The sequence below is a fragment of the Schistocerca piceifrons genome, chromosome 2 (genome assembly GCF_021461385.2).
Source record: "Schistocerca piceifrons isolate TAMUIC-IGC-003096 chromosome 2, iqSchPice1.1, whole genome shotgun sequence".
NCBI lineage: Eukaryota > Metazoa > Arthropoda > Insecta > Orthoptera > Acrididae > Schistocerca > Schistocerca piceifrons.
Genome location: NC_060139.1, coordinates 190,138,535 through 190,163,139, shown reverse-complemented (window position 1 = coordinate 190,163,139; position 24,605 = coordinate 190,138,535). Strand labels below are relative to the sequence as shown.

Genomic DNA, 24,605 nt, shown 5'->3' with positions numbered 1-24,605 from the left:
CCACACCAATGGCACGAGCTGATCTCCTTCATCTTCTTGGTCAGCTTCCACCCCACTATTTGCTGGTTGGGGACCTCAATGGCCACCACCCGCTTTGGGGATCTCCACATCCTTGTCCCCGTGGCTCACTATTGCTAGACGTCTTCCACCAAGCGGATCTAGTTTGCCTCAACACTGGGGACCCTACATTTTTGTCTGCCTCCACGACAAATTTCTCTCATTTGGACCTTGCGGTCGGTACTGTTCCGCTAGCTCGGTGCTTCGAATGGTTCACCCTTGATGATACACACTCGAGTGACCACTTTCCATGTTTCCTTAGACTGTAGCCTCAACAGCCATATATGCGCCCGCGACGCTGGAAGTTTGGCGAAGCCGATTGGACACTTTTTTCGTCTCTAGCGACATTAGATGACCGTCACTTACCTAGCGTCGATGATGTCACACATATTACAGACGTTATTCTTACAGCTGCGGAACGTTTAATACCACGCACTTCCGCATTGCCCAGGCGCCCCCCAGTTCCTTGGTGGAACGCGGCATCCCATGACGCAATACGTGAGTGGCGACGTGCTCTTCGTGTTTTCCGCCACCATCCTACTTTGGACAACTGTATCCGCTATAAGCAGTTCCGAGCGCGATGCCGTCGCGTCATACGCGATACCAAGAAGGAAAGCTGGAAATTCTTTACTAGCTCATTTAACACCTTCACTCCCTCCTCGGAAGTTTGGAGTCGGATTAGACGGTTCTCAGGCGCGCGTAGTTTCTCCCAGGTCTCTGGGTTCACTGTCGCGCATGATACATTAGTGGACCCCGTCGCAATTTCTAACTCATTGGGTCAACACTTTGCTGAGATTTCGAGCTCTTCAAATTACCCGCCAGCGTTTCTCCCGAAGAAACGTGCAGCGGAAGTGCGACCTCTTGCTTTCTCCTCTCAAAATCGCGAAAGCTACAATACTGTTTTCTCCGTGCGGGAACTCCAACATGCTCTCTCTTCTTCTCGCTCCTCCGCCCCAGGACCGGATGCTATCCGCATCCAAATGTTGCTGCATTTATCATACCACAGTCTGTGTTACCTCCTCCGCCTTTATAATCGAATTTGGACCGACAGTACTTTTCCCAGACGATGGCGGGAAGCTATCGTCGTTCCTGTTCCGAAACCTGGAAAGGACAAACATCTCCCCTCTAGCTGTCGCCCCATTTCTCTCACGAGTAGTGTATGTAAGGTTTTGGAGAGTATGGTGAATTGCCGTTTAGCTTCGTGGCTGGTGTCCCGCAGTCTTTTAACACCTGCCCAATGTGGATTCCGAAAGCATCATTCTGCAGTTGACCATCTTGTTGCTCTCCCGTCTTACATCATGAACAATTTTCTCCGGAAACGCTAAACAGTAGCAATATTTTTTGATCTGGAGAGAGCATACAATACCTGTTGGAGGACAGGCATCCTCCGCACACTGTTCTTATGGGGCTTTCGAGGTCGGCTGCCCCGTTTTCTTCACGAATTTATGGCAGAGCGCACATTTAGAGTGCGGGTGAACACCACTCTCTCCCGTACTTTCTCCCAAGAAAACTGGGTACCCCAGGGCTCCGTGCTGAGTGTTGTGCTGTTTGCCATTGCCATAAATCCGATTATGGATTGTCTCCTTCCTGATGTCTTGGTCTCCCTCTTTGTGGACGATTTTGCGAATCTACTATAGCTCTCGACGGACCAGCCTTCTTGAACGACGTCTTCAAGGATGTCTCGATCGTCTCCACTCTTGGAGCATCGAAACCGGCTTCCGTTTTTCTCCCAGTAAGATCATTTGTGTTAATTTTTGGCGACGTAAGGAGTTTCTTCCACCCTCCTTACATCTAGGACCTGTCAACCTTCCGTTTTCGGACGTCGCTAAATTCTTGGGTCTTATGTTTGACAGAAAACTGTGCTGGTCCTCCCACGTTTCCTATCTTTCGGCTCGCTGTCTGCGATCCCTCAACACCCTCCGTGTTCTGAATGGTACCTCCTGGGGAGTGGACTGAGTGGTCCTTCTCCTCCTCTATCGCGCCTTAGTGCGCTCGAAATTGGACTATGGAAGCATAGTTTACTCCTCTGCTTGGCCGTCTATTCTTCGGTGTCTCGACTCTGTCCACCACCATGGATTACGTTTAGTCTCTGGAGCTTTTTACACCAGCCCTGTGGAAAGCCTTTATGCTGAGACTCCTGAACCTCCGCTGTCCAATCGGCGAGCTGTCCTTCTGAGTCGTTATGCTAGCCATCTGTCTTACATGCCTGCTAATCCAGACCATGACAATTTTTTCGACGCCTCCTTTGGTGTAGGGTATGCAGGCCGCCCCTCCTCCCTACTACCACCGGGAGTCCGCTTCCGTCAACTGCTCCATTCTCTTGCCTTCCGCTTTCCTAAAACCTTCTTGACAACTTGTGGTACGGCACTGCCTTGGCTCCGTCCCCGGATCTGCCTGCTCAGTGACCTTTGTCAGTTTCCCAGTTTCACTTCTTTATCGTCGGGCATTTGCTGCTCTATGTGCACAAATGAAGGAAGCCACATTTATTTACACTGATGGCTCAAAAACATCGTTAGGCGTAGGGAGTGCCTATATTGTTGGCGACACCCCAAATAGATTTCGGCTTCCTGACCAGTGTTCGGTTTATATTGCGGAGCTTTACGCTGTTCTCCAGGCTGTCCAATACATTCGTCGCCATCAGCGGATACAGTATGTTATCTGTTCAGATTCTCTCAGCTCTCTCCTCAGTCTCCAAGCTCTCTACCCTGTCCACTCTCTGGTCCATCAGATTCAGGACTGCCTGCGCTTGCTCCATGTGGGCGGCGTCTCTGTTGCGTTCTTCTGGCTCCCAGGACGGGTTGGTATCTGTGGCAATGAGGTGGCCGATATAGCGGCCAAGGCTGCAGTCTCTCTTCTTCGGCCAGCTATTCGATCGATTCCCTTCGCCGATCTACGGAACGTTTGATGTCGTCGTGTTGTTCTTTTATGGCATGCACATTGGTCAACACTTCCCCATAATAAATTGCGGGACGTGAAAGCTCTTGCCTGTGCTTGGACCTCTTCCTTCCGAACACGTCGTCGGGAGGAGGTAATTTTAACTAGACTCCGGATAGGGCACTGTCTTTTTAGCCATTGACATCTTTTAAGCGGCGATCCTCCCCCACTCTGTCCCCACTGCTCTCAGCTGTGGACGGTAAGACACCTTTTAATTCAGTGCCCCTATTTTCTCCGTTACCCGCCGTCTACAGCTGTCGCCTGAAATATCGTCCATTTTAGCAGATGACACGGGCTTGGCCGATCGCGTTCTCGAGTTTATTAGTGCCAGTGAGATGACGTCAGTCATTTGAAGCTCTTTTTGGGGACAACCAACTCCTTTCTTTAGTGGATTTTTAAGCTTTCCTTCTGCTTTTAGTTTCTCCAATTTTTTTAGTTTCGTTCCCATTGCTGCTGCCTTCCATTTTTTTTACAGTTTCCTAAGTCACAGACCGAGCGCTAATGACCATAGCAGTTTTGCGCCCTAAAAAAAAAAACCTGCCTGTTGCTCTTCATCCTTAGTGTGCATTATACCATGTGAAGAAAGTGATATCTTGAGGTTTACACAATCAGTCCTTTCTAAACCCATGCTCATTCGTGGACATCAGCTTCTCAGTCTCTAGGAGGCTTAATATATTTGACCTGATAATATTTTCAAGGATTCTGCAGCAAACTGGAGTTAGGGATATAGGGATATTTGGAGTGTCCCTGCAGTAAGTCGGAGATTACACTCAGAAATCAGTTTATTGACAACAATCAGTTCAGGTTATCCAAAGTGTTCAAAGCAAATAAGAAAAGTTCTTCTTGATAAATAAAGAAATAACTTCTTTGACAAATCGTAGATCTTGACAGTCTTCTAAAAGTTCTATTGGAAATGAAGTCCCATCTTGTGATCAGTATAAGGAGTTCCAGACTCAGAACCCACAGCCGGAGCGGCAGTCATGATGAGCGGTTTTCCCAGGATTCAAAGGTAGCAAGGGCGACAGAGTCCGGGCAGCGGCGTGGTGCCGGTGATCTTCTGCTGGTGGAAACTGTAACCTCCCGCTCCCTCCTTTGTTGTTGTCACTGCTATTGTCAATGGTAAAGTCTTTTCAACAAATGCGATGGGAGTAAGCTTTACAATAAACTTTTTACTTATCTTCTTTTCTCATAGTTGGCTCCAGTTCTTCATGTCTAGGGGTCAGATTCTTGAAGTTGAAATTTTCAAACTTTAGGTTCTCATGTTCCAATTGACATAAATAAATTTGATGAATGCCTGTGCCAATTAGTTTATTTGCTTCACATTTTACTATATCACACTAGCTTCTGAATTTTCGTATTAACTAAGCTGAAATTACGTTTTTCTTCCAATCACATGAGGCATGCCCACTACTACTTCCTCACTCTGTGGCAATAACAATATTCCACCAACGGAATGCATCCTGTGATAGCTGTGTCCCCAAACTGAATATGGGCTGGGCAGGTGGATCTGCCAGGAATGAAGTTGTTCCTAAAACTGCATACCTGGGTGTAGAAGCACCGGAGGTGGTAGATCACAGGGCCTTACATCCGTCAGTTGGTAATGGTGGTAGAGAACCCAGTATTGATTTGGAGAGTAACCGGGACACCCTCAAGAAGAACAGTTAGAGACATTGATATGGGTGTAAAGGAGCATTTTGCGAATCAACAGAACAGGCGGCAGAGCATGTTACTGGAGTTGTCAGGGTTGGAGGTGGCAGGAGATGCCTAGTCGACTGGCTTCGCTGAGGAGTGGCAGACGTTGGACCAGTGGCCAGGCTTTCCACATGCAAAACATTTGGCACAGCAGAAGCAACATTACTGCCACTCAAGGCTAACAAAATGTTGACTACAAAACTCCACAGGGAGCTCACCACGCTTTAGCGAGTTCGTACGTGACTACCAAGGAACCCCAGCCTTTGCAGCATCTTTTCGCTTCTATGCTATTCTTTATCCTATCCCTTGGGGAAGACGTCTGGGATATTTTTGGGAATGTGTTCTGCCGCACTTCAGTCCCTCCATTCTTTTTTCATTCTCTTTTCTTTCTTCATTCCCTTTCTCCTATCCTTTCTCTGCTTTGGTGTTTGATGTTCCTCTTTTCTTCTTCCTCTGGTCCACGTGCCTGATGCACAACAGTGAGTGGCTCGAAGACTTCTTAAGTAATAGAACCCAGTATGTTGTCCTCGATGGTGAGTGTTCATCAGAGGTGAGGGTATCATCTGGAGTGCCCAGTGAAGTGTGGTAGGTCTGCTGTTGTTTTCTATCTACATAAATGATCTTTTGGATGAGGTGGATAGCAATGTGCGGCTGTTTGCTGTTGATGCTGTGATGTACGGGAAGGTGTCGTTGAGTGACTGTAGGATGATACAAGATGACTTGGACAGGATTTATGATTAGTGTAAAGAATGGCATCTAACTCTGAATATAGATAAATGTAAATTAATGCGGATGAGTAGGAAAAAGAATCCTGTAATGTTTGAATACTCCGTTAGTAGTGTAGCAGTTGACACAGTCACGTTGATTAAATATTTGGGCGTAACATTGCAGAGCGATATGAAGTAGGACAAGCATGTAATGGCAGTTGTGGGGAAGGCGGATTGTCGTCTTCGGTTCATTGGTAGAATTTTGGGAAGATGTGGTTCATCTGTAAAGGAGACCACTTATAAAACACTAATACGACCTATTCTTGAGTACTGCTCGATTGTTTCAGATCCCTATCAGGTCAGATTGAGGGAGGACATAGAAGCAATTCAGAGGCGGGCTACTAGATTTGTTACTGGTAGGTTTGATCATCACGCGACTGTTATGGGAATGCTTCAGGGACTCTGGTGGGAGTCTCTGGAGGAAAGGAGGCGTTCTTTTCACGAATCGCTACTAAGGAAATTTAGTGAACCAGCATTTGATGCTGAATGCAGTACAATTTTACTGCCGCCAACTTACATTTCGCGGAAAGACCACAAAGATAAGATAAGAGAGATTAGGGCTCGTACAGAGGCATATAGGTAGTCATTTTTCCCTCATTCTGTTTGGGAGTGGAACAGGGAGGGAAGATGGTAGTTGTGGTACGAGGTACCCTCCGCCACGCACTGTATGGTGGATTGTGGAGTATGTATGTAGATATGTAGATGTAGGTGACTTGGTAACATGTAATGCCCAGCCCCAGGTCAACAAGTAGGGTTCACACGTACTCCTGGTATAGGTCAGACCGAGAGAGGGGTGATTGCCTGAGCTGTTACCTTCCTAAATTGCCAGTTGGTCCCTCTGTCAGATGTTCGGGAGGTCCTGAGGTGTGAACAGTCACCTAAGGCAGGTTGGCCCCAGTTGGATGGGCGCACCATTGGAGACATTGGCAGTCGTGGGGGATTTTCTCTCAATGAGCCAAACATTTTCATCTCAGTCTAAGTCTACTATACAGAAACAGATTGAGGCTAACAATTCAAAGACCCACCTAGCTGCACCTCAGTTAATTGTTGTTCCACTTACTGAAGAGTCAGTCCTTTGCTACAGTTAATAAATTTATTATTCAGAATGGTGTTGAGGCAATTGCCAGCCCTGTGAAATCTTGCTCTCATCTACGCAACGACTCTTTGCTTTTGGAGACTACTTGTGATTCTCAAGCACAACTGCTTGCATTTTCGCTCCTCCAAAGCTTTCCTGTTCGTGTTGAGGTCCATCAAACGCTGAATTCTTCTCATAGTGATATTTACACTAGGCTGCCAGATGGTCTGACCGAGGCAGAAATCCAAACTTACCTCTCTGATCCCCCTGCAGGTCCGGGAGTTGGAATAGGCCTTAGGTATTCCTGCCTGTCATAAGAGATGACAAAAAGGACTCTCACATGTTTTGGCGTTTATGTGATGGTCCCCTGTAGGATTTGACATCCAATTTTCAAAATTTTCTCAAAGAGGGAGCTAATTGGGGAAGGGTGCCTTATATGGTGCATAGTGTCCATGTGCTGAGACCTGGCATCGTTTGTCAACATGGATCTGCACTTCCATTTATTCTCCAGCTATTGGGTGAGGTCACCCTCCTGGGTGCGTTTTCCTCAATCCTCTGTGATGTATCATTTTCTATGTTGTCAATGATAATGGACTTCTTAGGTCATTTGCACCTGATACCCACCACGGCAACCAGTCCATTGTGGTGGGGCCGCCGTGTACCCTGGTGGTTGTAGCCCCCTAACCACACAGGGATCGTCTGCTGATGCCTGCCCTGTTAACTCCCCATGTATGCCAAGGAGTAGATGCCCGTCACCCTGGCGCATCGGGACTCCCGGCAATGGCCAACCTGCCAGGTGGCCTTTGCTGTGGCTGGGTGGCACCTGTGGGGAAGCCCCCTGGTCAGAGTGAGTGGCATCAGGGCGAATGACATGCCATGAAGTGTAGTACGTCATCTCTTGCCGATGGTCAAAAACCAGCAGTCTCCAAGCGGTCAAGGTCTAACTTCAGTGCTAAAAATGCAATTCCATATTGTTTCCCTCCTGCCCCTCTGGCCACACCGTGGAAGGATTGCCAGGCTAAGGATGGCAGCGAAGCTTATTCACCCTAGTACCTTGTATGTTCTTGTCAGTAAAATCTAAATTTTTTGTGGAGCATTTACAGGACAAGCTTGGGGAGTGGAGGGCTTGTCCAAGATGCGGTCAGGGTCGGTCTTGATCTAAACAGCATCCTCTGCCCAGTCACGGGCACTACTCGCTTATGACAAGCTGGGGGATGTATGTTTCCATCGTGACCCATAAGAGCTTAAATATGGTCCAGGGTATCGTATTTCACATGACCCCCTGCGGGTCCGGGGTAAGAATAGGCCCGAGGTATTCCTGCCTGTCGTAAGAGGTGACTAAAAGGAGTTCCAACCGTTTCGGCCTTCCATGTGATGGTCCCCTTTGGGGTTTAACCTCCATTTTTCAAAATTCTACAGAAGTACGAGCCTTTTGGGGAAGGACGCCTTACGTGGTGTACCACTGGTCCTCAATGCACTAAAACCTTTGCACTCAGCATTGTACCGGCGTTGTAACCATACCCACTATTCCTCAAATTGGGCATAAATGCCTGATGGGTTGTACAAGTTACGCCCATAGTGCGTCCCCATCTGCACCTACGATCATGATGGACTTACCATGGCACCAGAAATCCAGCACGGTAACCAGCCCGTTGTGGTGGGGTCGTCGTGTACCCTCTAGGTTGTAGCCCCCTGACAACACAGGGATCGTACTGCCGATACCTGAGCTGCACCCTCCCCACGTCGGCCAAGGAGTAGATGCCCATCTCCTTGGGACATCAGGACTCCCGGCAACGGTCATCCTGCCAGTTGGCCCTTGCTGAGGCTGGGTGGCGCCCGTGGGGAGAGCCCCTGGTCGGAGTGGGTGGTATCGGGGCAGACGTTTCGCAGATGAAACACGTATCAGGTCACTCTGCGGCCGAGTCTTTCAAAAGGAAAGGTACTGTTTCTAGTTCTGGTTCTCCTGCCCTTTCCCCCTTGGCCACTCCCTGGGAGGAGGGACAGGCCCGCCGGCTTGGGGCGAAGTACTTCCCCCGCTATTTGGTCTGTTCTCGAACCGATGGGGGGACGTTCGCCACCTCCAAGCCCATGTTCTTTGTTCAGCACATTGAGGACAACTTCGGGGAAATCGAGGCTCTCAGTAAGATGCGTTCGGGGTCCGTTCTAATAAAGACTACCTCCGCCACACAGTTGGCGGCGCTCCAGACGTGCGACCGTCTAGGGGACATCCCAATGTCCATTGTCCCGCATCTGGCACTAAATAGGACGCAGGGGGTTATTTTTCATCGTGACCTCCTGCTACAATCTGATGAGGAGCTCAGGGCCAACCTGGAACGCCGGGGCGTGCATTTCGTCCGGCGAGTCTAGCGCGTCCCCAAAGACCGTCGCATCGACACCGGGGCCTTTATCCTCACCTTCGAGGGGGACGTTCTCCCAGAGAAGGTAAAGGTGATGCGCTACCGGTGCGACGTGCGACCTTACGTCCCGCCTCCTATGCGCTGTTTTCGGTGTTTGCGCTTTGGGCACATGTCGTCACGGTGTGAGGCTGAGCCCCTTTGTGGCGATTATGGACGTCCTCTTCGTGAGGAACATACATGCACCCCACCACCTCGGTGCGTTAATTGTCCTGGCATCCACTCGCCTAGATCCTCAGACTGCCCCGCATATCAGAAGGAGAAGAAGATACAAGAACTCAAAACTTTGGATCGGCTCTCTTATTCTGAGGCCAGGAGGAAGTATGACCGCCTCCATCCCGTGTCATTGACCACTTCGTTTGCCTCAGTTGTGTCCACTCCTTCCGCGGTATCCTCACCCCTATCCTGTCCCCCCTCCGCCTCCTCCCTCCATCCGGGGTCTCCGCCTCCGCCTCCCAAATCCCTCCCTTCCAAATCCTCCTCCCCCGTGGCCCCCGCCCCCTCTTCCCCAGGGGCCACCCTTCCTCCTCCTCCTCCTCCTCCTCCTCCTCCTCCTCCTCCTCCTACTCCTACTCCCCCCCCCCCCCTCCCCACGCCACCTGAGAAGCGGTCCTCTTCTCAGGCATCCACCGGGGAAAAGTTCCGGACCCCAGCTTCCGAGGTCCGGCGTTCCACAACGGACCCCGCGCATGAGGACCTTCTTCGGGTCCAGCCCACCATCCCTGTGCCTCCTCGGACTTCTAAGAAGGCCTCCAAGAAGAAGTCTCTATCCCCCTCTCCACCCCGGCGCGTTTCGTCTGACGCTCCATCCGTGAGTCGCTGCTCCCGGCCGTCCTCAGTTTCGCCGGGACGCTCTGCTGCCAGGCGCTCAGCTGGCCTCTCGTCGGCAAATGATGCTGCCCCTCCTACACAACCAGGGACAGCGGCCGCAGCTGGCGACGACTCGATGGAACAGGATCCGCCTCCCACCGGTTGTAGCATTGTTCCCTCGAAACCTGGCCCTCCGCGGCCGTCGAGGTGACCAGCTCTTCCCCAGTCTCGTTCCCCCTCTTTCTTGACTAGCGATGGCCTTGTTACATTGGAACATAAGAGGTATTCGATCTAATCGGGAGGAATTACAACTGCTCTTCCACCTGCACTGTCCGCTCGTCCTTGGTCTCCAGGAAACCAAGTTGGGCCCGACTAACCATATTGCCTTTACCCACTATACCTCGGGGCGGTATGACCTCACCCCTGTGGACGGTATCCCAGCTCATCGTGGGGTCATGTTGCTCATTCGGGACGATGTCTATTACCATCCCATCCCATTGACCACCCCACTCCAAGCAATAGCTGTCCGTATTACTCTTTCTGCTTTTACTTTTTCAGTTTGTACCATCTACTCTCCATCGTCATCTGCTGTTAGTCGGGCTGACATAATGCACCTGATCGTTCAGCTTCCCCCGCCGTTTTTATTGTTTGGCGACTTCAATGCCCATCATCCCCTCTGGGGCTCTCCTGCATCCTGTCAAAGAGGCTCACTCTTGGCGGATGTCTTCAACCATCTCAATCTTGTCTGCCTCAATACTGGCTTTCCTCTCAGACCCTACTCATACCTACTCCCACTTGGACCTCTCGATCTGTTCTACCACTCTTGCCCGTCGGTTCGAGTGGTATGTCCTTTCTGACACCTGTTCGAGCGACCACTTCCCCTGTGTCGTTCGTCTCCCGCACCACACCCCATCCCCACGTCCTTCGAGCTGGAACATACCGAAAGCTGACTGGGGACTTTACTCCTCCCTGGCGACCTTTCCGGACCACGATTTTCTCAGTTGTGACAGTCAGGTTGAATACCTCACGGCTGTTATCATCAATGCTGCCGAATGTTCCAGTCCTCATACTACCTCTTCTTCACGTCGCGTTTCCGTCCCCTGGTGGAACGAGGCTTGTAGGGACGCTATCCGTGCTCGACGACGTGCTTTACGCACCTTTCGCCGCCATCCTACGTTGGCGAATTGTATTCGATACAAACGAATCCGAGCGCAATGCCGTAGAGTCATCAAAGACAGCAAAAAAGCTTGTTGGGCCTCTTTCACCAGCTCCTTTAACAGTTTTACTCCCTCTTCTGTCGTATGGGGTGGCCTGTGCCGGCTGTTGGGCATTAAGGCCCACTCCTCGGTACCTGGCCTGACCTCAGGTAATGAGGTCCTTGTTGATCCTGTGGCTGTCTCCAACGCCTTTGGCCGGTTTTTCGCGGAGGTTTCAAGCTCCGCCCATTACCACCCTGCCTTCCTTCCCAGGAAAGAGGCAGAAGAGTCTCGGCGACCTTCCTTCCACTCGCTGAATCTGGAAACTCATAATGCCCCCTTTATTATGCGGGAACTCGAATGTGCGCTTGCACTGTCCCGGTCCTCTGCTCTGAGGCCAGATGCCATTCACATTCAGATGCTGGCACACCTTTCTCCGGCGGGCAAAAGCTTCCTTCTTCGTACCTACAATCGCGTCTGGACCGAAGGTCAGGTCCCCATGCGTTGGCGTGACGCCGTCGTTGTTCCTATACCCAAACCTGGGAAGGATAGATACCTCCCTTCTAGTTACCGCCCCATTTCTCTTACAAGCTGTGTCTGTAAGGTGATGGAGCACATGGTTAATGCTCGGTTAGTCTGGATTCTTGAATCTCGACGGCCACTTACCAATGTCCAATGCGGCTTTCGTCGCCGCCGCTCCGCTGTTGACCACCTTGTGACCTTGTCGACATTCATCATGAACAACTTTTTGCGAAGGCGCCAAACGGTAGCCGTGTTCTTCGATTTGGAGAAGGCTTATGATACCTGTTGGAAAGGAGGTATCCTCCGCACTATGCACTGGTGGGGCCTACGCGGTCGCCTGCCCCTTTTTATTGATTCCTTTTTAACGGATCGAAAGTTTAGGGTACGTGTGGGTTCCGTATTGTCCGATGTCTTCCTCCAGGAGAACGGAGTGCCTCAGGGCTCCGTCTTGTGCGTAGCCCTTTTTGCCATCGCGATCAATCCAATTATGGATTGCATTCCACCTAATGTCTCCGGCTCTCTCTTTGTCGATGACTTCGCGATCTACTGCAGTGCCCAGAGAACATGCATCCTGGAGCGCTGCCTTCAGCGTTGTCTAGACAGCCTATACTCATGGAGCGTGGCAAATGGCTTCCGGTTCTCTGAAGAGAAGACGGTTTGTATCAACTTTTGGCGATAGAAAGCGTTCCTTCCGCCATCCTTACATCTGGATCCCGTTGTTCTCCCATTCGTGGAAACAACTAAGTTTCTAGGGCTCACGTTGTACAGGAAACTGTGCTGGTCTCCGCATGTCTCTTATTTGGCGGCCCGTTGTACACGTTCCCTTAATGTCCTCAGAGTTCTTAGCGGTTCATCTTGGGGAGCGGATCGCACTGTCCTGCTTCGCTTTTATCGGTCCATAGTCAGATCGAAGCTGGATTATGGGAGCTTCCTCTACTCGTCTGCTCGGCCATCCCTCTTACGCCGTCTCAACTCCATCCGCCATAGGGGGTTACGTCTTGCGACCGGAGCGTTCTACTCTAGTCCTGTCGAGAGTCTTTATGCTGAAGGTGCTGAATTACCATTGCCCTACCGGCGCGACATACTGCTGTGTCGGTATGCCTGTCGGCTGTTGTCTATGCCCGACCACCCCCTCTTACCAGTCCTTCTTCGCCGATTCTCTCGACCGTCAGTACGGGTTGTATGTGTCTGCCCTGCTGCCCCCCGGAGTCCACTTCCGTCGCCTGCTTCGACAATTGGATTTTGCCCTCCCTACCACCTTCAGAGAGGGTGAGAGCCCGACACCACCTTGGCTCCAGGCTCCGGTTCATATTTATCTCGACCTCAGCTCACTCCCGAAGGAGGGTACTCCGGCTGCAGTGTATTGCTCACGGTTTGTCGAACTTCGTGCTTGACTTGCTGGTCACACCTTTATTTACACCGATGGCTCCAAAACTGACGATGGTGTCGGCTGTGCCTTTGTCGTCGGGGCCGCCACCTTTAAATACCGGCTCCTCGACCAATTTTCCAGCTTTACGGCCGAGCTTTTTGCTCTCCATCAGGCCGTTCAGTATGCCCGCCGCCACCGCCATTCATCGTATGTACTCTGCTCTGACTCACTCAGTGCTCTTCAGAGCCTTGGAGCTCCCTATCCGGTCCATCCCTTGATTCAATGGATACAGCAGTCCCTCCATTCTTTCGCTGATAATGGTTCTCCTGTCAGCTTTCTGTGGGTTCCCTTACATGTAGGAGTGCCTGGGAATGAGGCTGCGGATGCTGCAGCCAAGGCTGCAGTTCTCCTGCCTCGGCCAGCCTCCCATTGTGTCCCGTCATCTGACGTTCGTGGGGATGTTTGTAAGAGGCTTGTGTCGTTGTGGTGGGATGCTTGGTCATCCCTCCAAGGAAACAAGCTCCGGGCAGTAAAACCGCTCCCAACACCTTGGACAACCTCCTCCCGACCATATCGGCGAGAGGAGGTCCTTCTGACCAGGTTGCGGATTGGGCATTGCCGGTTTAGCCACCGCTACCTGCTCTCCGGTGACCCAGCCCCGCAGTGCCCTTGTGGTCAGGCATTAACAGTGCGCCATGTTTTATTGTCGTGTCCCTGCTTTAGTCAATCTCGTGTTGTCCTGTCCCTGCCATCTACTTTACCGGATATTTTAGCTGATGACGCTCGAGCAGCTGCTCGTGTTCTGCGTTTTATAACTTTAACTGGCTTGTCCAAAGACATCTAACCTTTTTATTTCTTTTATCTGCTTCTTTGTCAGGTCTTTCTGGTGTCCCCCCCCCCCCCCCCCCCCCCCCCGCCCCTTGAGTTTTACTAGATTCCATGTGCTCTAACAACGGTGACTGGGCACTAATGACCTCAGTAGTTGAGCGCCCTTAAACCCCACAAAAAAAAAAAAAAAAAAAAAAAAAAAAATTCACATGGACCTTCTTTTGCAGTCTGACAATGAGCTGCGTGCCAATTTAGGTGTCCATTTCACCTGGCGCGTCCACCGGGGTCTGAGGGATAGATAATCATGTTGCCACCAGTGCCTTCATCTTGGCTTTCAACAATCAACGGCCTAGCAGCAGCTGCAGGGCTGTCGGTCTCACTGTCTCTGTATGCGGATGACTTCTGCATTTCGTACTGCTCCTCCAGTACTGGTGTCACTGAGTGGTACCTACAGGGAGCCATTCACAAGGTGCAGTCATGAGCTCTAGCCCACAGCTTCCGGTTTTCAGTTGCGAAGTCGTGTGTCGTGCATTTCTGTCGGGGTTGCACCATTTATCCAGAACCAGAACTTTACCTTAATGATGATCCACTCATTGTAGTGGAGAAATGTCGATTCTTGGGTCTAGTTTTCGACACCCGATTGACGTGGCTACCTCTCCTTTGACAGGTTAAGCGGAAGTGCTGGCAGCACTTCAATGCCCTCCGCTGCCTGGGCAACACCAACTGGGGTGTAGATCACTCTACGCTGCTGCAGCTTTACAGAGCCCTTGTTCAATCCCTCTTTGACCATGGGAGACTCATTTATGGTTCGGCGGTATGCTTAGCATTGCGTTTACTCGACCCAGTGCACCACTGTGGCATTTGCCTAGCAACGGGAGCTTTTAGAACGAGTCTGGTTACTAGTGTCCTGGTGCTTTCATTGCACACATTCATAGTTCTCCTGCACATCCGAATTACTGTTACCTTTTCCCAACCACGGTGGTTCATCTTCCACATTGGTGCCCCAGGTCAGGGCTTAAGATTGCAGTTCATGTCCGGTCCCTTGTGTCTGAACTGGAGTCCTTCCTGTTACCACCTCTCCTCAAGGTCCATTCACGTACACCTCCATGGTGTGCAACTAGGTCGCAGATTCTTCTGGACCTTTCGCATGGCCTTAAGGACTCCGTTAACCCTGCGGCTCTTTGCTATCACTTCCTCTTGATTCTCCACATGTACTGGAACCATGACGTGGTTTACACTGATTGCTCGTCGCTGATGGTCACGTTGGCTTTGCGTATGTTCATGGAGGACGTACTGAACAGCACTCCTTGCCAGATGGCTGCAGTGTTTTCACTGCAGAGCTGGCAGTCATATCTTGTGTTCCTACGCACATCCACTGGGCCCTGGCAAGTCATTTCTCCTGTATACTGACTCCTTGAGCAGCCTACCAGCTATCGACCAGTGGTACCCTCACCATCCTTTGGTAGTGACCATCCAGGAGTCCATCTGTGCCCTGGAACAGTCCTGTCATTCAGTGGTGTTTGCGTAGACTCCAGGACACGCCGGAATCCCAGGCAATGAACTTGCCGTCAGGCTGGCCAAACAAGTACGCGGAAACCGCTTCTGGAGATGGGCATCTCCGAAACTGACCTGTGTTCTGTCTTGTGCCACAGGGTTTTTCAGCTTTGGGAGACAGAATGGCATAGCAGTACACACAACAAACTGCGTGTCATTCTGGAGATTATGAATGTGTGAAAGACTTCCATGCGGTCCTCTCGCAGGGAATCAGTTGTCCTCTGCCGGCTCCGCATTGGCCATATGTGGCTAATGCATGGTTACCTCCTCCATCGCGAGGACCCACCTCAGTGTCTGTGGCTCACAAATGACTGTCGTCCACCTCTTGCTGGCCTGCCCACTTTTAACTTTCTCAGCACCCTACCTTCGGTGTTGGGTGACAATGCCTCAGGAGCAGCTTTAGTTTTACATTTTATTCATGAGGGTGGATCTTGTCATTTGATCTAAGTTTTAGCACATGTCATTTGTCCCTCTGTCTCTTCCCACCTAGTGATTTTAGGGTGGAGGTTTTAATGTGTTGCAGAGTGGCTGGCTTCTCCTTTTTATTCTCGTGGTCAGCAAGCCATGGTAATCTGCTCTGTTGTTTTGATCTCTTCTACATGTTTCTTGTGTCTCCCTGTGGTTTTCTTTTTCAGTTTTGTCCATTTTAGTGTTTGTTGCCCTTGTCATTCTTGTGGTTTTCTCCTTTCTTCCAGCTGTTTTTTGTATGGATTATTTTACTCCCACCCTTGTGGATTTATTTTAATTGGAACGAGGGACTGATGACCTAGCAGTTTGTTCCCCCCGCCCCTTCTAAAACAACCAGCCATTACCTCTCTGATCATGGTGTCATTGCAGTCTGTTGGGTGATCAAGAAGGTAGATGCATCCATAGTGCCCACATGGAATCATTTTCTCACTTACCATAGAAGCCCCAGGGGGCTCGCCACTCATTGGCGGGTTCTACTTGGCTACCACAGGGTCTCAGTCTTCGCAGCATTTTTTCCCTCTTCTGTGCTGCATGTCTATCAGCTATTCTTTTTCCACTCACTTGGGAAACATGCCTGGCATGTTATTGGGAACGTTCTGCATTGTCTGTCGCTGATGTAATAACAGTCTCACCTTCATTTTTTCTGAAGGTAGGCCCACATGTCTGACGTGTAACAGGTGACTGTGCAGCGGCGCGGTTCTTTCCGTCCCTTTATGATGAACCTGCACCTACCTGTGAACATTTTCTCAGCAGATCATCAGTAGGGAAGCCGAGTGGAACCTACTGTACTTAGACGTGAACCAGGCTGCAATTAAAGTCACTAATTTACGTTTTCACACAAAATGAAGGGTTGCTCGTGAGCGAGCTACCCAGCCCTATCTGGAATAGTCATGTGAAATTCTTAGAACACCTCATTGCCAACTGAAGTGTCCCGCCATGAGGCTCAGTTCCAACAGAACGCCTGATAACCACAAAAAGTTGGAGAGGGGTTATCACGGAAATGCGTTTCTTGAAGAACAAGACATAACGCAGAATAAGAGCTCTACAGTGACATAAGTGGCACCCTTCCCTAGAGTATCTGATAGCCTATAAGCAGCTCCGTGCCCATGCCCCTGTACGCCAGCTTAGAAAACGACGGAAACAGGAGTGTTGAGAGGTACGTGTTGACTTAAGCAGCCCCCCACCCCTACCCTGTAAATATGCCACTGCTGCTAAGATATATGTATCAATTTGATGACAATGAAACACTGCATTATGAATAATCACTACTATAGTACTACATTATTGTTTGGGTGCAAGGGCTGGCAAAGCCATGAAAAATACTGCCCAGCCGATGTGGTCAAGTTTTTGCTGATTCAGCGAAGGAGCATACGGGTGACAGTGTGTGCAAGGCATTATACAGATTCTGACACCCATCAGAAGCTTGTGCAAGGTAGTGAAGTGTTGTTGTTGTTGTTGTTTAGATATGTGCTTGAAGTCTGATTCTGAATCTGTGGTGACAGCACCACAAAAGGTGAAGTATGTTACAAAATATAACAGCATTTAGTGACTGGCTCAGAAGCAGCAAGAAATGTCCTTTCAATGCCTCCCACTGTGTCTGTGATAGCTAAAAATTACATCTGGTGAAAGTGATATAGCAAAGCACGCAAGTGGTAAGAAGAATGTAATTGTTTATGGTGTTCAACAAAGGTAACCTAAGTTTAACAGGTGGTCATCAGTTCATGGCCGTTCAAGATTTCATGACATAGTTAAGGTTAAGGCCAGTGAAAGTCACCATGCTAGTTTTATAACAGAACATAATTCGTCTCTTCACAGTGTTAAACATTTACGGAAACATCCTGGCAGCGTGCGCTCATTCACGGGTTGCAAAACATGTTGTGGCATAACAAAAGTGGATGGAATCGTAAATAATGTTACAAGCAAGGCAAGTTTTGTGAAACGAGGGAGGTTTGTTTCGTAAAACAAAGGGAAGGAAAAAAGTTTGTCTTGTGCCTTACTTTTCGACAATTTTCTTTGAGGGATCTATACTTGGTGCAGCGATCCTCAAGCTTTCCTTCGGAAAAATAGATTCTGTCAACCTCTTTAAAATACTTGTATGGTGCAAGTGTCATTTTCTCTTTTGATGAAGATTTCTTCCCAGCAAGTTAAAGGTTCAACTTATGGAACAGGAAGGAGGCACTTGGGCCTGTGTAGGTGAATAGGATGTATGAGGAACCTGTTCAAAGCCCAGGTAATGCACTTTTGCCATTGTTATCACAGACGTGTGACATGGTGCATTACCCTGGTGCTAGAGCAACTTTTTGTGTGCCAACCCTGGTCTTTCAGCCAAAGCAAGTTTCAAACAATCCAGCAATGAAGCATAATAGGGTCCAGTTATGGTTCTGCCATTTCCCCAAGTAATCTTTGAAGATTGTTCCTTGGGAATCCCAAAAAAAAAAAAAAACAGTGGTCATCACCTTACCAGCTGACAAAATGGTCTTTGCCTTCTTAGGTGCACTTTCACTTGTCTTTTGTATCCGTTATTGTGACTACAGTTTTAACTCTGGTATGTAATAATGGATCCAGGGTTCATCAACGGTCACAAATCGGCACAAAAAGTCTTGGGAATTGCCGTCAAACTTCATCAGATATTGTGTTGAAATGTGCCGGGTGCACTTTTGGCAGAGTGAGCAATCGTGGCACCAAACTCTCACACAGTGTGGGCAGTTGCCCTTAGTGAGAAATTATTTAATTTAAGAACGTGAAAGGTTTCAGTAACTACTGAGCCTGAACCTGGAAAGTTATCACTAAAATGACTGAGGGAATTTCTGTTTTCAGACAACCCATGCTTGTAGTTAGAGGATCTTTCAACATTGCCTGAAGCAACTGGAATGCGCACTTTGAAATTTTCCTTTGTTTCAGAAATGAATTTAAAACATCGACACATGAAGATCGGTATTTCACGACGGATGTTACATTTGGTACAATATCAATGCAGAATATTAATATTTTTGTTTAGGACACGTATTTGGTACAAGTTAACAACAGTAACTCTACAGTTTATTTTCAACAAGTACAAATACATTCTTCAGCAATGTTGTTGTGTTCTTAGTAGAAGCACGTTCGTTATTCATTGTTACCACCGTTAAAAGACTGAATTGTTCTTACAAGTTGATGTTTTACATGAAAAAATCAAGTAAAATCTTGAAAATGATGTGATCCTTGAAAAATTAAATACAGTACAATGCCTATATGATGAAAAGAGCAAAATTAATTACATTTCTATAGCGAGAGTAGTCAGGGTTTCAGTATTTGTGAACAGTGCATAGCCCGCAAGAAGAGAAATTACACATCAACAAATTCCAGGCTTTATTGGTATGCTACAATAAAATGAAATGAACTAGCTGATAGATTGAGTGACAAAAGTACTTGCGGTCCCATAAAGAATGGCAACCATAGCCAGAGTTCTGTCTGGAAGTGTTACCTTCCTAGAGAATGAAAAAGTCTCCAGGATGTTCCCATGTCGCTAGGTGTACACATCGTCATGAACCTCAATAGGCTATTGCCAGCTGGCATTTACTTCAGTATTGCATGCCAGGGAACAATGTTAACTATTCAGGCATTGGGCAATATGGCACGCCAGTAATTGATTAGTGATGATCATTGAGATAATGATGGCTTGCATATGACAGGCTGGAATCTTTTTGAGTCACCAGTCTTCAGACTGGTTTTAGGCAAGCTGGCATGAATTCCTCTCATGCAACACACTCATCATCTCAGCACAATGCTTTCTCCCAATTTATTGGATGTGTTTCAATCTGTCTCTTCTCCAATTTTTACCCTCTACATTTCTCTCTAGTACCATGACAGTTATTCCGTGATGTCTTTACAGGTGCCCTAGAATTCTGTCCATTTGAGTGTATTCCATGTGTTCCTTCCTTTGCTGATTGTGTAGAGAACCACCTTATTCTCTCAGTCCACCAAATGTTTGACATTCCTTAGCACCACAAGTCAAATGCCTAGTCTCTTCTATTCCGATTTTCTTAGTCACTACTACAAAATGATTTGCTCTAAAAGTAATTTCTAAGAAATTGCATCCTCTAAGGCCTATGTAGACGTCTGTGGGCCCTGTCCTCCTTGCTTTATTCGTCATGGGTTGTTTTACTTCCCAGGTAGCAGAATGCCTCGACTTTGTCTGCTTCATGATCACCACTTCTGATGTTAAGTTTCTCGTTACTCTCGTCAGTGTCACGATTTCAAGTATCCTTTCTTCCCAACTACAGAGTTAGTGTTGTATTATCTTTATACCTTAAGTCCCTCTCTGCCAGTTGAGTTCTCACTCGTGTTTCGGCTACAGTACATCGTACCATAGTAGCGAGTGGTGGACATTTGTGGTACTGAGTCAATATTGGTCAGGTAAGTGGACAAGTGTATTCAGGTTAATTATTAGTTCTGTGTTCTGATGGTCTTATAGTTTCAGTGTGAAATTGTAACGTTGAATTGTGGCATGTGGAATGCTACTAAAACTCAGTGTAATTAGTTTGAAGTTAATAACTTGTGTATAAATTATAGTCAGTGACCCAACACTGTCTGTTATCAATTGAACTTTTAATTGCCCACGTCCTAAAAATTACCAAATAATGAAAGTATATAAATAGATCCTTGAGATGACGACAAATGAAACATCATCTGCTGATATGACACATCAGTTGGTCATGTTACACACTTGCCAAATTTCGTCTGGTATCCCCATACTGAGTCAGTATTGGTCAGGTAAGTGGACAAGTGTATTCAGGTTAATTATTAGTTCTGTGTTCTGATGGTCTTATAGTTTGTGTGAAATTGTAACGTTGACATTAGCAAATTGTTGGTGAGGTTCAGTATCAAATGCCTGCTATGTATTATATCAACACTGTCAATGTTAACAGCACACTAGGAATTCTTTACTATAATAAATACGTAATTTATATTACTCCCTCTGTTTGGTTCCCAGACACACATCCGAGCATAAAAGTAATTGGTATATCACGAGAAGGTGCATAAGGAAATAGTAACTTCACCCAAATGAGGCAAAGATTACCAAGGAGAAAGAAAAGTCGCAAATAACTAAATGTAAAGTATTGGGGAATAACGTATGTTCGTGGTATGCTCAGTTCTGCTGTCCTCTTGAAATTCAGTAAAGTTGTTCCTTATTGACTTTCATGCTCTAACGTAACCTGTTCCGGTACTTCACCACAGGTCACGGGTGCTCTTCAGTTCACCCATGGACAGGCACAGATAGTATAGGCTATGTGCCTGGTGGACCTATTACACAAGCTTTGCCTGCCAGGGCAGTAAGATAACATGGCTATGGCCCAGCTTCTGGATAGCCCTTGCATCGTCTGTTTGCTGACCCATGCCCATCTGTGCTAAAGAGTACACGGCTGCCCACAGGCAGGCACTCGAACTGGAATAGCATACTTGCATGGTATGAATGAGAGCTTCAGACATAAATGTCTCAACTCAAAATTCCCAGAAAAATTATATCGCAGATCAAAACGAAACATTGCCGAAGTGTGTAAACGAATGCATTACATACAGTGGTGTCTTAAACAAGAAAAACTTACGCTATGGCTACATTTTGTATTATGTGGATTTTATTTCTGTTGTAGCTAATAAGTGGAATGTAGAGTATTGTTGGTAATACATGCAGTCTCTTTAAGTATCATTTGTAATACTGTCATTATGTACTAAAAATTCATCATCTGCTCCAGGATGTTTTGAGTGTGGCTTTCTCTGCTGACAACAGACAGATAGTATCTGGTAGTCGTGACCGCAGTATAAAGCTATGGAATACTCTGGCACAGTGCAAATACACAATGAAGGTAAGACACACTCTTCAGTGTTGTATATTTATAATCTGTTAATTGAAACTTACTATTGTTATTGTTTGGGTTTAGAGTCTGCAACAGCATTCTCATTCATGGTCATTCGTAAATGTAGAAAAAGCTTTTATATCAATTACGTAACAAAATCATATTGATTCATGAGAACAATACTAATAATAAAGGGCATGGCTAACAAAAAGTAAACAAGAGAAGTTACAAAAATATATTAAGGGATCCAAAATTAGAAATACTTGTTTCTTCACCATGAAGGGGAACCCCCCCAGTGCCCACCTCCATCCCCACTAGGAACTCATGAGTGTCATAAACTGATGTCCCACATCATGAGCACAATGCATTGGTTGGTTTCCTTGCTGGAGAAGTAATCCATGCTCTATTTGGCAAGACCTAATCTGAAGGAATGTTAGTTGCAGTTCATATCACTTCCATGGTTCAAAGGGACTCTCATGGCCCATGGATTTAGCTTCACTGATCACAACTTCTTGTACCTCAGTTCAGCTACTTATTCTGCTAAGAGGATAGATTCAAGGACCAAATGCAAAAATGTAGTTTTATTATCTGATTGCTGAGTGTTTGTGTGGTGCCAGCAGTCATATGCAGGTGTGTGATTTCCTTTCTCTCCACAGTAATCATTATGCTGTTCCTCATTCTGACTCACATACATGCATTTTACCGTGCTATTTTGACTCTTCGTGTAATTTATATATTTAACACTTCTAAAATACGAAATAAAGCACTTGTTGGAGTGCAAATAAACACTTTGACTATCTCTCTCTGTAAAAATTCTCTGTTTCAGGATGATGGTGGACACACAGACTGGGTATCTTGTGTTCGCTTTTCGCCTAATGTGCAGAACCCAATTATTGTCTCTGGTGGTTGGGATAAGAGAGTAAAGGTAGGCTGCATATTGCAGTGTTTAGAGTTCTCTCTCTCTCTCTCTCTCTCTCTCTCTCTCTCTCTCTCTCTCTCTCTCACTCTCACTCTCACTCTCTAACTTTATTCACAAACAAAATTTATCTAATAATGAGACTCGAATGAAATCTGTTTTTTCTTATGCATTGTCTTGTGTTGCTGACTTTGTTAGCCTGCACATACTACATGTGTCCTGTTCACTATTTATGGAAAGAAGTGTGTCTATTTGTGGTTTAGTTGGTGGTTTGATTGTGCAAGAAGTCTGAATCTGTTGTTGTTTTGTGTATTTCATGTACCTCTAGTCTGTGTCCTCTCATTTCCATCCCTAAGATTTAAGTTCTGATTCATTCAAATTGTCTGCACCACATAATGTTCACAGTTTACATTTATTTTAATATACTTTTGAATGAAGTTATTCTGCTTTAGACTGTTAAAATATTATTTATTGTGGTAGCACTGTGAGCACATGGTCATTGCCAAGCATTGTGGGATGTTGTAACCTACTCAATAAGATAAAGCTCAGCAGTATAAAAGAAAGTGCATGTGGTGCTGTAAATTTATTTTGTGTTCCGTACATCCTGCCAGCACGTGTTAGAAAGCTGGTGAAATAACAGCAGATATGATAAACACTAAAATCAAAATTTCATTTAGCAGGTGTGGTAGATCACAATGTACTTAAAATGACAGCATGTTTACAGGTCATGAAAATGAACAAGTGGTCATGAAAGTAGTGAAAAGGTAAAGGTAATGAAATTAAGTGGATGGTCACGAATTTTGTTTTGTATGTCAGTCAGGTGAGGTCTAGAAGGGAATAGTGAGTTACAGCTACCCCCAAAAATGTTGTAATCAGCAGACCACTTAATTAAAAAAATTATATAGAGGATTCACCAAATCACTTAAGTCTTTGTTATGAGTAGGGTCTTAGGTGTCCATATGTGCAAGCCATGTTAGCAATGCCTCTGCTACTGCAGTTTGCAAACTTGAGGGGAAATTTAGGAATTTAGATGTGTGTCTTCGTTGAGCTATATGTGGTGTATGCACCTGTGGGAATGACGTATAAATTGTAGCTCTTTCCAAGACAGTGTTGCTATCTCATGTGTTGCTGGATGATTATCAGTTAGAACAGCTGTTTCTTTAATTCTGTCCACTCTCACTTCTGTTTAAATATCTTTAATCTGCATCTTTTTTGGAAAGGCATTTCCTTAAAAGTTTCTAATAATTAAAATAAAACCATTGTGATGTTTATCTTATTTTAAAGGTGTTACAGATGATCAAAGTAAAATAGATTTCTAGCTAGCCAAAACTTTTCGTGCCCCATATGACTAATACTCGTGGACTGTAATATGCCATCTGTCGAGCATTTTGTGCAAATGTGACTTTCCATTATTGCTAGCAACATTTCATGTGTAAGAATACATAAAAAAGGAGAGAGATTCAGATTTGGTTCATTCATTAGTTTCAAGGCAACAAAACTAGTTGTTTTGCTGTAGTAAAAACAGTGCAGCACACTCTCAAGTTTCTTCTGCACAGAATTTGAACGGCAGTAATGAATTACAATCACCTGTTTGTGCTACAACCTTCAGAACTTCAGTTGAAGAGTGTTCCAAAACAAATTCACTGAAACATTTTTTAGTTATTGATGAGATAGTAAAATCTGAAATTGGGCTGTGAATAGTCATGTCTCATTCTTCAGTAAGAAGTGCTGGAAACACAACAGACATACTCCAAATTATGTTTCCTGACAACATGGCTGCCAAAAAGAAAACAGTTAAACCAGAGTAAGTTGTCATATATAATTACTTATGGAGTTGGCCCTCATTTCCAGAATCTCCTTGCTAATAAAGTCAGGGAAGTTGAATTCTTTTGTGTGTCATATAATGAGAGTTTAAACAAAGTTGTACAAAAAGGTACAGATTGATTTGGTGGTCCATTTCTGGGATGAACAAAATCAGTCTGTAGCTACAAGATCTTGAACATCTACATTTTTAGTTCTGCCACATCTGATTTACAGTAAAGTTTCCTGGAGGTTCTGAATGGTTTGAATTTGTTATCTGTGAATGTAATTCAAATTCCAGTGGATGTGCCAAATGTGAACTTGGAAGTGCATGGTTTGCCAGCATTTATCATGATCAACCACAAATGT

General features: G+C 46.6%; 1 protein-coding gene across 1 annotated transcript in view; it reads left to right on the top strand.

Annotated features, from left to right (window-relative positions):
- Nucleotides 1–24,605, top strand: part of LOC124777912 (guanine nucleotide-binding protein subunit beta-2-like 1) — a 101,806-nt gene that overhangs the window by 29,253 nt on the left and 47,948 nt on the right. Inside the window, exons 3-4 of the mRNA XM_047253464.1 lie at nucleotides 21,419–21,529; nucleotides 22,347–22,445. Coding sequence (XP_047109420.1) covers nucleotides 21,419–21,529; nucleotides 22,347–22,445 — 210 coding nt within the window. The remainder of the gene's footprint in view (nucleotides 1–21,418; nucleotides 21,530–22,346; nucleotides 22,446–24,605) is intronic.